The sequence below is a fragment of the Trichosurus vulpecula genome, chromosome 3 (genome assembly GCF_011100635.1).
Source record: "Trichosurus vulpecula isolate mTriVul1 chromosome 3, mTriVul1.pri, whole genome shotgun sequence".
Lineage (NCBI taxonomy): Eukaryota > Metazoa > Chordata > Mammalia > Diprotodontia > Phalangeridae > Trichosurus > Trichosurus vulpecula.
In genome coordinates this window covers 155,118,513-155,134,691 of record NC_050575.1, presented here as the reverse complement: position 1 = coordinate 155,134,691, position 16,179 = coordinate 155,118,513, and the positions used below count along the sequence as shown (strand labels likewise).

Sequence of the window (16,179 nt, the reverse complement as noted above, 5' to 3'; positions counted from 1 at the left end):
CCATTTCTACCCTCCCCCCACTCCAAGATGGCATATATTATGGTTGCCCCGTTTCCCAGTCAGCCCTCCCTTCTGTCACTCCACTCCCCCCGCCCATCCCCTTTTCCCTAACTTTCTTGTACAGCAAGATAAATTTCTATGCCCCACTGCCTGTGTATCTTATTTCCTAGTTACCTGCAAAAACTCTTTTTTGAACATCTTCTTTTAAAGCTTTGAGTTCCAAATTCTCTCCCCTTTTCCCTCCCCACCCACCCTGCCTAAGAAAGCAAGCAATTCAACATAGGCCACACATTTATCATTATGCAAAACCCTTCCACAATACCCATGTTGTGAAAGACTAACTAGTTTCCTCCTTCCTATCCTATCCCTCTTTATCCAGTTTTCTCCCTTGACCCTGTCCCTTTTCAAAAGTTTTTGCTTTTGATTAACTCCTCCCCCTATCTGCCCTCCCTTCTATCATACCCTCTTTTTATCTCCTTCCTCCTTCTTTCCTGTGGGGTGAGATACCCAACTGAGTGTGTTTGTTATTCACTCCTCAGGTCAAATCCTATGAGAGCAAGATTCACTCATTCCCCCTCACCTGCCCCCTCTTCCCTCCCAACAGAACTGCTATTTCTTGTCACTTTTATGTGAGATAATTAACTCCATTCTATCTCTCCCTTTCTCCCTCTCTCAATATATTCCTCTCTCATCCCTTAATTTGATTTAATTTTTTAGATATCATCCCTTCATATGCAACTCACCCTGTGTGTCTATATATATACATATATATACATACATATTCCCTTCAGCTACCCTAATATTGAGGTTTCATGAATTATAAACATCATCTTTCCATGTAGGAATGTAAACAAAACAGTTCAACTTTAGTAAGTCCCTTGTGATTTCTTTTTCTTGTTTACCTTTTCATGCTTCTCTTGATTCTTCTGTTTGAAAGTCAAATTTTCTATTCAGCTCTGGTATTTTCACTGAGAAAGCTTGAAAGTCCTCTATTTTATTGAAAATCCATATTTTGCTTTGGAGCATGATACTCAGTTTTGTTGGGTAGGTGATTCCTGGTTGTCATCCTAGCTCCATTGACCTCTGGAATATTATATTCCAAGCCCTTCGATCCCTTAGTGGTAGAAGCTGCAAGATCTTGTGTTATCCTGATTGTGTTTCCACAATACTCAAATTGTTTCTTTCTGGCTGTTTACAGTATTTTCTCCTTGATCTGGGAACTCTAATTTGGCGACAATATTCCTAGGAATTTTCTTTTTGGGATCTTTTTCAGGAGGCAATCGGTGGAGTCTTTCAATTTCTATTTTACCCTCTGGCTCTACAGTATCAGGGTAGTTCTCCTCGATAATTTCTTGAAAGATGATATCTAGGCTCTTTTCTGATCATGGCTTTCAGGTAGTCCAATAATTTTTAAATTATGTCTCCTGGATCTATTTTCTAGGTCAGTGGTTTTTCCAATGAGATATTTTACATTTTCTTCCATTTTTTTCATTCCTTTGGTTCTGTTTTACCATATCTTGATATCTCATAAAGTCACTAGCTTCCACTTGCTCCAATCACATTTTTTAAGGTAGTATTTTCTTCAGTGGTCTTTTGGACCTCCTTGTCCATTTGGCTAATTCTGCCTTTTAAGGCATTCTTCTCCTCATTAGCTTTTTGGAGCTCTTTTGCCATTTGAGTTAGTCCATTTTTTAAGTTGTTGTTTTCTTCAGTATTTTTTGGGTCTCCTTTAGCAAGTCATTAATTTGTTTTTAAGGTTTTCTCATATCCTTCTCATTTCTCTTCCCAATTTTTCTTTACTTCTCTAATTTGCTTTTCCAGATCCTTTTTGAGCTCTTCCATGGCCTGAGACCAGTTCATTTTTTTCTTAGAGGCTTTTGATGTAGGCTCTTTGACTTTGTTGACTTCTTCTGGCTGTATGTTTTGGTCTTCTTTGTCACCAAAGAAAGATTCCAAAGTCTGAGTCTGATTCTGAGTGTGTTTTCACTGCCTGGCCATGTTCCCAGCCACCTACTTGACCCTTGAGTTTTTGGTCCACTTATTACTGCTTGTAGAGTAGAGAGTACTTTGTTCCAAGCTTGAGGGGCTGTGCTGTTGTTTTCAGAGCTATTTCTCACAGCAAGCTCTGCCACACCAGCGCTCTTCCTCCCCCGAGAACTGCCAACCCAGACTTTGACTCACATCTTAAGCAGGATCTGCACTTCTGCTCTGATCCGCCACTTAATTCCTCCCACCAGGTGGGCCTAGGGCCAGTAGCAGCTGCAGCTCTAGTTCTGTAGCTGCCCCTCCTCCACTGCCCCTGGGGTGGTGGCTCAACTGCAAACTCCATTCATTCTGTCCCAGCTGCTATTCCCATCAACCTTCTCTGTTGTCTTTGGTGTTTGTGGGTTGAGAAGTCTGGTAACTGCCACAGCTCACTGATTCAGGTCACTAGGGTGTGTTCCGCCCGGCTCCCCATCTGGTTGGTCTGGTCCCATCCCATGCTGGGCTCTGTTCTGCTCTACTCTGAGCCCCATGTGCGATAGACCTTACCCAGTGACTGACCATCTAGGCTGTCCTGGGCTGGAGCCCTGCTTCCCTATGCTATTTTGTGGGTTCTGCAGTTCTAGAATTTGTTCAGAGTCATTTTATAGGTCTTTGGAGGGACCTGGTGGGTGTTCATGCAAGTCCCTGCTTTCCAGCTGCCATCCTGGCTCTGCCCCCCCATCACCACTCATTTGTAGGACAGTACTTCACTTGTATTTTTCTTCCAAAGGCCTAGCATGTGTTAGGGGTAAGAAGGAGGGAGAAGCACTTGAGGTAGTGGTTCTGAGCTTGATTTCGTAGAGGCCTTGTTACTCTTTGTGGCACTTACAGCTTGACTTTGCCAGGAGGTGTGGGAGACCAGAAGTCCTGTGCATTTCTTACATGAGCACCTTCTTGAGAACACTGTGAGAATGAATATGATTGTCAAGGGCATATTAGCAAGATCAGCTCTTTCTGGGAAATTTCTCTCATCCTTTCTTTTTTTTGCCTTCACAGAATTTATACCAATTGGATTTCACAGGAGATCCCATAGAGGTAAGTTATTTTTGTTATTTAAATTTTTAACTCTTGGTTCCTTTAAGTTAGTCAATCAGTCAGTTAATAAACATTTCATAAGCAGCTACTATGTGAGAGGCATTGTGATAAGCGGTAGAATTCTAGCTGCTAAGTTGTAGTTAAGTACAGAAAAGGCAATTGTCTCTGAATGGAATAATTCAATTCCATATCCTTTAAGAGGACCTTATCACACTCTTGGGATGCAATTATCCATCCCTGAAAATAAATTCCTCTTCAGGAATCCGGGACGGACTTTTTCAATTTGAGAGAAACTTCTAGACCAAGGATTCTTGATGTAATATGATGTGATTGTGTGTGTGTGTGTGTGTGTGTGTGTGTGTGTGCGTGTGTGATGGACTCCTTTGGCTGTTAGAAGGGTTTTCAATGTTTTAAAATTATAAAATAAAATACATAAAATTACAAGTGAAATCACTCGTGTTGAAAAACAGTTATGAAAATATAAAAAAAAACAACTTAAATTCATAGATACTCGTTTAAGACACCGTAGCTAAGACTTTACATAGCTTTCCCGCTATCATCCTAAAATCTCTGTCAAAATAGTTCTGTAGATGAGGATCCCAGAAATAAAGTATTTTTGAATCCATGTTAGACAATTTGAAGTAAAAACAAATTCTAGACTAGAGAAACTTTTTAGTTGAGTCAACGATGCTCTTCATGCTCTCAGATATGAGAGCAAGGCTTCAGGCAAATAAGGCTATTTTTGCCAATCTCTACCATCCCTCATATAACCTATGAAAACAATTGTAATTGCAATAGGAGCCTTTTGCTTTGGGCTAATTATTAAGTGGAAAGTATCTGAGGTTGACTGGCCATTTAACATTCCAAGCCTTGTTGACTCATTTCAGCAGTAATCAGGTACTCCCTAGCCCTAACTCTCTCATCATTTTTGCTATAAAGCTGTTTGTTCTCTTAGGTATATTAGTGTATGAAGAAGACATTAAAACTCCATCTTTTCTTCAATATTTTCATAAAATTCCACTTAGTCCAAGAAGTCCTATTGAATTAAGCAGAAGAGGCATTATGATAAATTCCCTTCAACTTCGCTATCTCTATGTATGCCCTTCTGAACCTTTCTAGCTCCTTGCCTCATGACTATACTGAAGCCCTGGTTTGTACACAATGTAAATATTTCCTTTCTTCTTGCTTCAGTTACTATATTCTATTGATACTCTACCTCTGCAGTCTGGTTTGCATTCATGGCAGTGTGCTATAGAGAAAAGTGTCCTGGATTAGAAATCAGGAAAACTGGAACTAGTCTATATGTCTGGGCTTTGCCACTCTCCCCTTAGAGCCTCAATTTCCTCATCTGTAAAAGAATGTCATGTAGAATTTCCTACTCTGTGGATTAACATAAAAGCTTCTTAAGGACAGGATTCCCTAGGTTCTAGTTTTGGAATCCATCTATCACTAGCACTTAGGTATAGAAATGTCCATAAGAAAGAATATTTGCTGAACAGGGGAGTTGGACTAAGTGATTCTGAAGATCCCTTCTAGCTCTAACCTCAGTTTTCATATCTGTATGATAATGCAGTATAATTGTCCTTCCACTGCCTACCTCATGAAATTGTCAGAACCAAATGATACAATAAATGTCTATGTGTTTTGTAAATGAGAAAGTGCTATATTTACACCATAGGCAATGTTATTCAAAGATTCATGGAACAATAGAATTTAAGCATAGGAAGGACCCTTATTGCACTTGTCTAGGTCAACTCATACCTGAAAGGACTCCCCACTACAACATACCTGACAAGTGATCATCAAACCTGTTCTTGAGGTCCTCCAGTAAGAGAGAAATCACTACCACTCAAGGAAGCCCATTCCAATTTTTGTTGTTGCTGTTGTTACTGTTCAGTTGTTTCAGTCGAGTTCTACTCTTTGTGTCCTGGTTTGGAGATCTAGCTACTGTGCACATATTGCAGTTTTGGACAGCTCTAATTAAGAGATTTTTTTTTACCTGACATGAAGCCCAAATGATTTCTTTTAAAAGTCCTAGACTTCTACCTGGCAGTCATTCACATTCTTGAACATGGCTGAAATTAGCTTACCCCTCCCCTCAAGTCTTCTGTTTTGCTGTATCTTCAATGGATTGTTCTATAATATGGATTTCAATCTCTTTACCATTTTGACTGCACTCTTCTGGGTGCCCCTCAATTTATCAATATTCTTTGTAAATTAAGGTATTCATAATTGAACAAAATACTTGGAATGATGTCTGACCAGGGCAAAGTACAGTGGGACTATCATCTTCTTATTCCTGGAAGTTATGCCCCTCTTAATGCAACCTAAGATAACATTAGCTTTTTTGGCTTCTACATCCTATTGCTGTCTCATGTTGTCTTTGTAAAAAGTCTCCAGATCTTTTTCAGACAAATTGCAGTCTAACCATATCTTTCCCATATTTTACTTAGTGGAATTTATTTTTGAATTCAAGTGTAAGATTTACCATTTATTCCCACAAATTTGATTTTGTCAGATTCAGCCCAATGCTCTTTTAAGACATTTTTGAATCTTGACTATCTTTCAGTGTGTTAGCTTGCCCTTCTATCTTTGGGTCATGTGCAAATTTGATATTCGTATAATATATGCCTTTATCAAAATCAGTGATAAAAAAGCTTAAATAGCACACAGCCAGGCATGGGTCCCTGGAATACGCCAATGGGGATCTCTCGCCTATCTGATACTGAATCATTGAGGGTGAAGGCCCTCTAGTTTATGCCAAAGGAGAATGAGATTAAGGAATGAGGCAGGTTTAGCCCAGAGAAGGGAAGAGAGAGGAAGGACATAGTAGCTGTGTTGAAGTAGTTGAAGAGTTGTCACAGAAGAAAGCAATTTGATTTTTTTCAGTTTGACTCTATAGAGCACCTGCTGGAGCTGCAGAGGCTTGGTATAAGAAAACTTTGTAATAATGAGCTAATTAAAAACACAGTAAGTTGACTGAGAAAGATATGTCATAGAAGGAATTCTAGTTCAGGTTTATGTTTGAACAGACAGCCTCTGAGCTCTCATGACTCTGACTCTAAGATTTTTAAATTCTGTGACAGGATAAAAAAAGCCAATCAAGCAAAATACAGTGAGTGCTAACTAGTCAATTGCATCTAAGGTGATATGCATGTGTATGTGTGTGGATATGTGTTTGTGTGGGTTTATATGTGGATATATATATACATATATGTATGTATGTATTTATGTCTGTATAAACATACACACATCCATTCATACACACATTTATATATTATACATATGTATAAAACAATGTGTTTTCTATGTCTGTATCTATAATATGTATATATTTACATATATAGTTATATGTCTATATATATTATATGAGTATGTATTTCTATAGGGTTTTATACATATGTGTATAATATATATTTCTATGTGTATATGTTATGATACTAACTTACAATTCTGTTTTTGAGTCCTTCCTAATTCTGTGAGAAATATATTAAAAGGACAATCCCATCTTACAGATAGAGAAATTGAGATATAGAGGTGGTCAGGAATTTGTCCAGTTAGTTGCTTAGAAATGTTAGAGCCATCGATCAAACTTTGGCCTTCTGGTTCCATGTTCTGGTGGTTTTTTCATGATTAAATAAATGTAAAGTGATTTTCAAAAAGGAAGAAATCTATATATGTTAGAATAACCTAGGGAAGACAACTTGAGAAAGTGGCACTTAAGCTTGGCCTCGAAAAGATGAGGAAACAACAAATTCCCATCCAATGATTTCTCTCCAGGATAATCCTTCACAATGAATTTGTTTTTATACAGTAATGCTTTTCTTCATTTTGACCATAAAACATTAAACTGTTTTTTTTTCCTGATGTTCTAATCTATTGTACTGAAATCAGCTGTAAGAATGCCAAAAGTAACCGATTCAAAAGTAGCAATTCAGTAGTTAGATAAAGACAGTGCCTACAACTGTCCTTGCAATTCAGACACCTAGAATAAAGTTTCAGGTCTTTTTCCCAGCTGACCTTACAAAGGATAAGGAGATGGTGTCTGCATAAATTACATAGAATTGACATAAAAATGAATCCATTCTGGTTTAGGAAAAAAAAACACCCCAGCTATATTACTATTTTCTTTTCTTCCAGAAATATGTGTTCCTACCTACAGTTGTGGATGGAGTATTTTTCCCCAAAAGTCCTAAAGAGCTCCTGGATGAAAAGCAATTTGGTGATATTTCCATCATGATGGGAATCACCAATGATGAATTTGGCTGTCATCTTCCAATCGTAAGAGCATTGTATATCTTCTGGAATCTTGTGTTCTTCTCCTTTTCTCTCCAGGACCAGAAATTCCAAATTTGGCAAATCTGAGAAATGACTTCATTCAGTGTGTTGGCCCTCCTCCATTGCTGATTCCCAGTTAACAGCCCTACACTTCTCTCTCTCAGCACAGGACTCCATTTCTAAGGAATTGCTTTAGGCAGTTGTTAAGTTTTTGTAGGAGTGAAACTGGTGTTTAGCACTCTCCTACTCAAATAATCTAGAACATAGGAACTGAAAGGCATAGAGTCCAAACCTTTCATTTCCCAGACGAGAAAACTAAGGCCTTTAAAATGGAAGAGACTGCCTCAGGTTGATGCACTGTGTTAATGTCAGGATAAGGATTAGAGTACAGATCTTCTCCCATTTTGTATTCTACCCCATGACCCAGAAAGTGTACGATGTTCTTGTTCTCCCTTGAGATTCCTTCCTATTAAAATTGGAAAAGTTTTCCATGAAATCTTGAATTTCACCCTTCCTATCTCCCTCAATGTGGAATTAATATGATACTGTTGGAAGTGTACCAGATTTGAGATCTGTAGCATGGGTTTGAATCCTGGTTCTGTCATTAGCTTTTATGTGGCCATATGTATATCACTTAAAGTTCTTCTGTGAACTTCAATTTCCATATCTGTGACATGAATTTATTGGACTAGATTAAGAGGTATTCAACTCTAAATCTTGTGGGAAATTAATTCACTAGGATATAAATGGTAGCTATTCATGTGTAAATGGTTCAAGATTACCTCTACCAGTGGGATCTACATTCTAAAATGTGACATCCAAGTAAACTAATGGAATATGGTTCTAGTATCAGTTATCTCCTCTTCAGGCTTATTGCTATGACAGGAAGCTGGAAGCTGCCCATTGACCAAACCTATGGGCACCATGGGAATCCAAGTTCTATCTTCCTGGAAGATATGGGGCAAATGTTGCTTTTAAAAGTTGAAAAAACATGCTGTTTTTCTAATCTTTTTACTTGTGTAGTTTCCTGGGACATTTAGTGAACTATATTATCCACTGAACTAACCCTACTCATCACAGAACTTTACTTCAAATTTGAAGAAAAAGTAAAATTGTTTTTCTCATTTGTGTTACATAGACAATTTAAATTTCTCTCATTAACAATTAATTCTTTATAAGAATCTTGGTTCTTTTCTTTTTTTCAGGTGATGGGATATCCTTTGTCAGAGGATGGATTGGACCAAGAGACAGCAACAGAACTATTATGGGACTCTTATCCACTTGTTGTAAGGAATTTAGAGACATAGAATATAAGATCTAGGTAGAACTAAAAACCTAGATGGCCAGAGTTAAAAAAAAATAGCTAAGAACATAGAATGTTAGAACTTAAGGGACCTTAAAGGCCATTGAACACAAAGCCCTCATTTAGTAGATGGGGACACTGAGGCCAAGAGCAGGGAAACAGTTCCTGAAAGGTCACACATCTAGCCTGTGACAGAACTGGGACTTAAACCAGGGTCTCTTGATGCCTGTTCCAGGGCAATTACCACAACACCATTATTCTTTCCATCTCAGGACAGACATGAAGTAATTAAAGTAGTTTAACTGATAGATATTCCTTTTCATTAGAAAACTGAAACTTTTTGTTTTGTTTTGTATTTTTAAAGCAAATCTTGACAGTTAAGTATTCCAGCATCATAAGTGTCAGGGGGCAAAATATTTTAAACCACAACATTCAAAAATTAATTTATTACAGAAAAAAGAGGTATGGTCCTCTCACTTGTAAAGGAAAACCAGTGAAAGAATGCATGTAGTGGATTCATCGTATCCTCTCTAACCACTCTAACCACTCAGTTTGGAAGTATTCTTGCCCATCTTGGAAGCTGTGCAATAACATATTGTTTATATCTTTTTAGTCATTTATCCAAATATACATTATGTTATACTTATGTGTTGCTGTTCTAGCTCCCTCTTAGTTTATAGGTTCTAGGAGAGCAGGATGGGGGTAGGACTTGACCTGTGATTTCATTGGAAATTCCTGATGAGAAAAATTCTGCTACCAATTCAGGTTGGCCACTTCTCAGCAAGTTACAGTTTTAGATAAGAGCCCTTAGCATGAAGACACTAAGTGACTTGTCCAGAGTCACAAAGCCAGTGTATGTCCAGAGGCAGGATTTGAGCCCAAGTCCAACTCCCTATCTACCATGTCATGCAGTAGGAATACTGTCTTTTTCAACTCTATATTCTGATATATATCTAGCACAGGGACCCAGCACAAAGTCATACTCATTAAAAGAGGCATCTTCCTCGAAATGTGAGTAGTTAAATAACAAACAATGCTACGAATAAATTATTGGCTTAAACAATTATGACAGGATTTTGTAACATTATGGACTTGTTTATAATGCATTCATAATGTTCTGAAAGATGTGATTTGGAGCAACTTAAAGTAAGATATCAAGTCAATGGAGGGAGGAAATGATGGATAAATGGTAAAAATCAATGAATGTGTTCTTAATCATGTTTCACTCCTTGCTTCATTGACCATTTCAGGAAATCCCTAAAAACCTTACTTCTGTGGTAACTCAGGAGTATCTTGGAGTGACAGATGATCCTGTCAAAAAGAAAAGACTTTTTCTGGATATGCTAGGAGACCTGACTTCTGGAATCCCAACTGTGATTTTGGCTCGGCATTACAGGGGTAAGTTTCTGAGGAATATGAAGGAGAATGGTGGTGATGCAGCATGGTATATCTCTTCCAACTTTTAGTCAAAGATGTTAGCTCACTCCATAGCTACTTGGAACAGACCCTGCCCAGAGATATTATAGACACTTGCCTATGTAATAAAAGGGGTTTTGGAATTTGAAGACCTGAATTCAAATCCTTGCATGAATATTTCCTCAAAGGAAATGCATAATATAAGGACATGAAGTTTATCATGGAGGAGATAGGAGCAGATTGTGAGAAAGGGGCATTGATTAACCTAGATTAGGGACATTGGTTATCTTGGAAGTAGGAGCACTCTCGACAGCATCCCAACCTTGACCATGGTTGGTTGATAAATATTGACTATATGGTATACAGTTATGTATCATATCATATGTATCACGTCACAACTTTCCCTGCCATGCTTTTGATGTATCATATGTTGACATAAGAAATTAAATGGGAATTTTGGGGGAGTTTTGAAGAAGCTGCAGATGAAACAGGAAAAGTTTAGAAACTCGAAAATAAATAAAATATATGTATAGTATTGTAAAATATCAATCCAAATTTTACCATAAGGTACTATAAATACCATATATAAGAAAAAAAAATATTCTGACTTATTTTCTGGTGAGAAGGGAGGGCCAAAAATGCAGATTTTTCTAGATCATGGGGAAGCCATACTCCTAACCTCCATGAAGTGGAAGAGATAACTGTATAAGATTTTATAGTTGTTAGGACTCATCTAGTTGAGCTCCTTCCCTTTAGTATTTGGCAAGCTGAGAGCCAAAGAGGAGTTTACATGACCTTCACAAAATTATACCTGTTGTGTGAAAAACTAGCTCAGGCTGCCTTCATCAAGCACTGGTTAGATGATTGTGTTGAGATGATACCAAGGGGATTTCTACAGGATATAGAAGTCTGAAAAAGATGGCCTCAATGCTCATAGCCAAATCTAAGATTCTACATCATTAAGGCAGGGCTCAGGCATTAAATGAATTACTCTGGGATAAACAACAAGTTTAGAAATGACATACTTTATTCAATGTAGACCTTTATTCTGCATGCCTCTATTAGCACTTCCAGTCATATTATGTGACCTGGATCTAGGCTTTCTGATTACTTAAAATAGCTAAATGTCCCAGAGCATAAACTTTTTTTTTTAAACTCCTCAAAGGGAGTTTCAGGAGTTCCAATCATGATAAAATACTGTAGAATTTCCCACTACTTTCTTTCCTTTCAGATTCAGGTGTACCCACCTACCTGTGTGAATTTCAGTATCGGCCAAGGATTTGGAGAAACATGAAACCAGCTACAGTCAGGGCAGACCATGGGGATGAGCTCTTCTTTATTTTTGGATCTCCATTTTTAAGAGGTAATGGATCTTTGTTTGCTACATAAGCTCCATAAAAATATTACCTACTGGCCTTCTGGAAAATAACCTTTAGTCCTTACATGTGTTCAAACCCTTTAGGTTACCAAAGTTCCTTCTTGTCCTTTATCTCATTTGGTCCTCATAATACCCCTGTGGAGTAGAAAGGATGATTTATTATCCCAAAATTATAAATGAGAAAACCAAAGGGCAGAGAGTGAATTGACTTGAGAGTAAAGTTAGTGTTAGAACTGGAACTAGAACAAACAACTGGCTCTTCACCGGAAGTCTTCGAGCAGAGGCTAGATAACCACTTGTTGGGAAGGTGGATGATGTTCTTGTTTTGGGTGGGTTGCTTTAGAGGACATCCGATGTCACTTCTGAGATTCTCTGATTTTGAGCAGAATGCCACAAGCATTCAAGACAGTTCTGCTCCAGGAGTTTGATTTCCTTTAATGGCTGCCCTGCTTTAGGAGATGCTGGTAATCAGGTCAGGAAAGCAGAGTCTCTGTCCTTCAAAATCAAAGAATCCATCAGTGATGTTGAGGTTCATTCTGTGCCCATGTGGCTTCATCTCCTTCCATTTAGAGCTTTTGCCTCTAAACTTTTCTCCAATTTTCTGTTCAGGTATGGCAGGATCTAATTGGCTTCATGGAACTACCTAAGGATTCCTAAGTATTTCCCACTCAGAAAAATATACCTGAGCCCATTTTGCTTTTGATTTTACTTTTCCATTGTGAGTACCATGAGTAGCCTTCAGATAGAATTTTAATACTACTGATATCCAGGTTTTAGATGCCCAGCTGGAACTTGATATAATGGCAAGAACAATGGATTTGAAGTCTTAGAATTTGGGTTCAATTCCTAGCTCTGTTACTTATATGATCTTGGGAAGTTTATGTAACCTCCTCTTTGACTCTCATTTTCCCAAACTGTAAAGGGAAGAGGCTCAACTAGATGAGTCCTACCAGCTTTAAAATCATATATATCATACAATCAATATTTGTCAATCATGGTTAAAGTTAAGGTGCTGTCCAGGCAGAGCACCCAGGAAAGAAACATTGGGGAAAGGAGAGGTCCAGAAGTCTGGGAAGAGGAGAGAGCTCCCAAAAGGCAATAAGATATGAAAGCAAAGAAAGTAGAGATTAGAAAGTAGAAGATAAATTTTGCAGTTCTGCTCATCGACAACTTCTAGTGCCATTCTAACACCTATAATTCTCATTTTCAGATGGTTTCTCAGAAGAGGAAAAGCAACTTAGCAGGAGGGTGATGAAATATTGGGGCAACTTTGCTTGGAATGGGTGAGATTCATAACATTGAAAAGGAAAATATTTAAAAATATTTCTTGATATCTTTTGCTATTTTATCACCTATTCTTCCCAATATATCCCTCCCAAAGAACTTTCTGTGATAATAAAGAATCAAAAAAGTGGTGAGAGGACAGTTCAGCAAAATTACCCAACTCATGAAACTTATCTGACATTAAATGATTAAATGCCTATTCATGGTCCCCCCACTTCTGCAAAATAAGAAAGGGGGAAGGAAATTTTTTACATCTTTTCTTTGAGACCAAACTTGGCCATTACAATGTCATTAAATTAATTAATTTATTTTGATTACAACATTCAGTTCCACAAGCCGTTGAATTCCAAATTTTCTCCCCCTTCCTACCTTCCCCCCTTCAAAATATCGCATGCAATCTGATATATGGTCTACATAATACATTCATATTAAACACATTTTCACATTAGTCATGTTGCAAAGAAGAATTATAACCAATGGAATGAACCACAATAAAGAAGAAACAAAACAAAACAAAAAAGAGAGAGCATATAGTATGCTTTGATCTGCTTTCACACTCAGTAATTCTTTCTCTGGATGTAGATAGAAAGCATGAGCCTTTCAGAGTTGTCTTAGAACCTTGCATTGATGAGAAGAGCCAAGTCTATCAAAGTTGATCATTACACAATGTGGCTGCAACTGTGTACAATGTTCTCCTGGCTCTGCTCCCCTCACTCAGCATTGGTTCATATGAGTCTTTCCAGGTTTTTCTGAAGTCTGCCTGCTCATCATTTCTTATAACACAATAGTATTGCATTACATTCACATACCACAGCTTGTTTAGCCATTCCCTAATTGATGAGCATCCCCTAATTTCCAGTTCTTGGCTACCACAAAAAGAACTGCTATAAATAATTTTGTAGATGTGGGTTCCTCTTCCATTTGTATCATCTCTTTGGGATACAGCCCTAGAAGTGGTATTGCAGGGTCAAAGGGCATGCACATTTTTATAATCTTTTGTGCATAGTTACAAATTGCTCTCCAAAATGGTTGCATCAGTTCACAACTCCACCAACAATGCAATAGTATATTCCAATTTTCCCACATCCTCTCCATTATTTATTATTTTCCTGTTTTGTCATTTTAGCTGATCTGACAGGAGAGATGCGGTACTTAAGAGTTCTTTTGATTTGCATTTCTCTAATCAAAAGTGATTTTTTTATATGACTATATATATGTTAAATTTCTCCCTTTGAAAACTGCCTGTTCATATCCTTTGACTGTTTATCAATTGGGGAATGACTTGTATTCTTATAAATTTGACACAGTTCTCTATATATTTTAGAAATGAGGCCTTTATCAGAGACACTGGTTGTAAAAATTCTTTCCCATTTTTCTGCTTCCCTCCTAATGTTGTTTGCATTGACTTTGTTTGTAGAAAAACTTTTCAATTTAATGTAATCAAAATCATCCATTTTGCATTTCATAATGTTCTGTAACCCTTGTTTGGTTATAAATTCTTCCATTCTCCATAAATATGACAGGTAAACTATTCCATGATCTCCTAATTTGCTTATAGTATCAGGCTTTATATCTATATTGTTTACCCATTTGGATTTTATTTTCATATACCATGTAAGATGTTGGTTTATGCCTAGTTTATGCCATACTATATTCTAGTTTTTCCAGCAGTTTTTGTCAAATTTTGTCAAATGGTGAGTTCTTTTTAAATTTTTTTTCTATTTATTTTACAACACTCAGTTCCGCAAGTTCCACTGATCTATTAGAGAATAACTTTTTATTTTTATAAATTTGTGTTAGATCGCTATGTATAAAAAATTTATCTGAGATATTTGAGAAAGAAAATATTATTTACATAAATCTGTGATACACTCACTCATAAGTGCATGTGGCATTTATATGGAGAATCAGCATACATTTGGAGTATGATTGTAGAAAATTAGGGAAATATATTGTCAAGGCCAATCATTGCACTAGTATAGTTAGGCTTCCATGTCCCTTTTCTCATTTGGAGTCCTCATAAGTCTCCCACCCTAGGCACTGTATCTCTGCTGGGTGTATTGCTGAATTGGAGTCCAAGGTGGACCTTTCCCTGCTGAATGACTCTTGATTGCCAGAGCTAGTTCTCTCTTGACTCCCTAGATAGCTCTTTTATTTTCCTCTTAGAGATACTACCACATGAGTGACTGTAGTTCTGGATCTGCTTACATCTGGAGATTGTATGCATTTGCTCCTTCAATTGGGCTTCAAACTCTTTTCAAGTAACTCTACAACTGCTGCATTGATTTCTACTTCTGGACAATTAGCCCTTCTGTTAGATAACATTTCCAAAATGGGAAGCATTAAGAAATCTCTTTCTGTCCCCAGGCAGAAATCTCTTTCTGTCCCCACTCAAGGGCTAGGTTCTTCCTTAAAGGACTGCAGAGCTAGCCCCTTAACTTTAAAAAGCCCTAACATTTTTTGTCAGTAAATGATTGCTTCTTCTAATTCAATTAAAAATCAATGTTCACACTTTATAAAGGGATCACCCAATTGTTCCCATTTTATTAACAAGTTGTCATCTGAGATTGCATCTTCTTCATGAGTCATCTGAAGGGGAGATGGAAGAAAGAGCCAACCTTCTCCTCTGTCACCCCCTCCCCCACAACAACTTTGTCAAATATGCTTATCCAAGTATTTTATGTTCTTGAGTTTATCAAACACTGGATTATTGAGTTCATTTGCTTGTCATTCTTCCTTGTCTAGTCTGTTCACTGATTTATAATTTTGTTTTTTAACCGATACAAAATAGTTTTGATGATCATTGCTTTATTACATGAAGTCTTGAAGTGCTATTGAAAGGAGGAAATTTAATAATGCCCAAATATTAGAAAATATGTATCTGCATACTTAGTGGATTCCTCACTCCTTCCTGCCTTTTATCATGACCATCACCAGTAATTAAATGGCAATCATCTAAAAAAAATCTTTGTTACATTTACAGAAACCCCAATGGTGAAGGGTTGCTGAATTGGACTCAGTACGATCAGAATGAAGAGTATCTCCAAATTAACATCACCTCCAAAATAGCCAAGAAGTTGAAGGAGAAGGAAGTGGCATTTTTCACTGAGCTCTTGGCAAAGGAACCAAATGAAGAATATAGAAATCATATGTAGACATCATCTGGACAGGTCAACTGCCTGGCCTTCAAAATAAGTCTCAGTGCACTTGGGAAAGAAGAAATTTTTGCCTTGGCATCAGTGTCTAGCTTTGGTGGCAGGGGAGTTCTCATTATGAAAATGGAGGGGCAGCATGGTATTAGGGAGAAATGCAAAAAGTCATACATCAACACCATGGGTGTGAGGGTAAGGGGCCCCGCAGCTTTGACACCCCTTGTCCATGAGGAGTCTAGAATCTGCAATATGTTCTTCTTCTCATGAATCTCCAAGGATTCAACATTCAATGGGTGTGGTTGGCTGGG

The 16,179-nt window shown here is 37.6% G+C and overlaps 1 protein-coding gene across 1 annotated transcript in view; it reads left to right on the top strand.

Annotated features, from left to right (window-relative positions):
- Positions 1-15,874, top strand: part of LOC118842265 (carboxylesterase 1D-like) — a 30,586-nt gene extending 14,712 nt beyond the window's left edge. Inside the window, exons 8-14 of the mRNA XM_036749849.1 lie at positions 3,022-3,060; positions 7,201-7,341; positions 8,544-8,624; positions 9,892-10,039; positions 11,289-11,420; positions 12,646-12,718; positions 15,703-15,874. Of these exons, the coding sequence (XP_036605744.1) occupies positions 3,022-3,060; positions 7,201-7,341; positions 8,544-8,624; positions 9,892-10,039; positions 11,289-11,420; positions 12,646-12,718; positions 15,703-15,874 (786 nt within the window). The remainder of the gene's footprint in view (positions 1-3,021; positions 3,061-7,200; positions 7,342-8,543; positions 8,625-9,891; positions 10,040-11,288; positions 11,421-12,645; positions 12,719-15,702) is intronic.
- Positions 15,875-16,179: the final 305 nt, after the last annotated feature.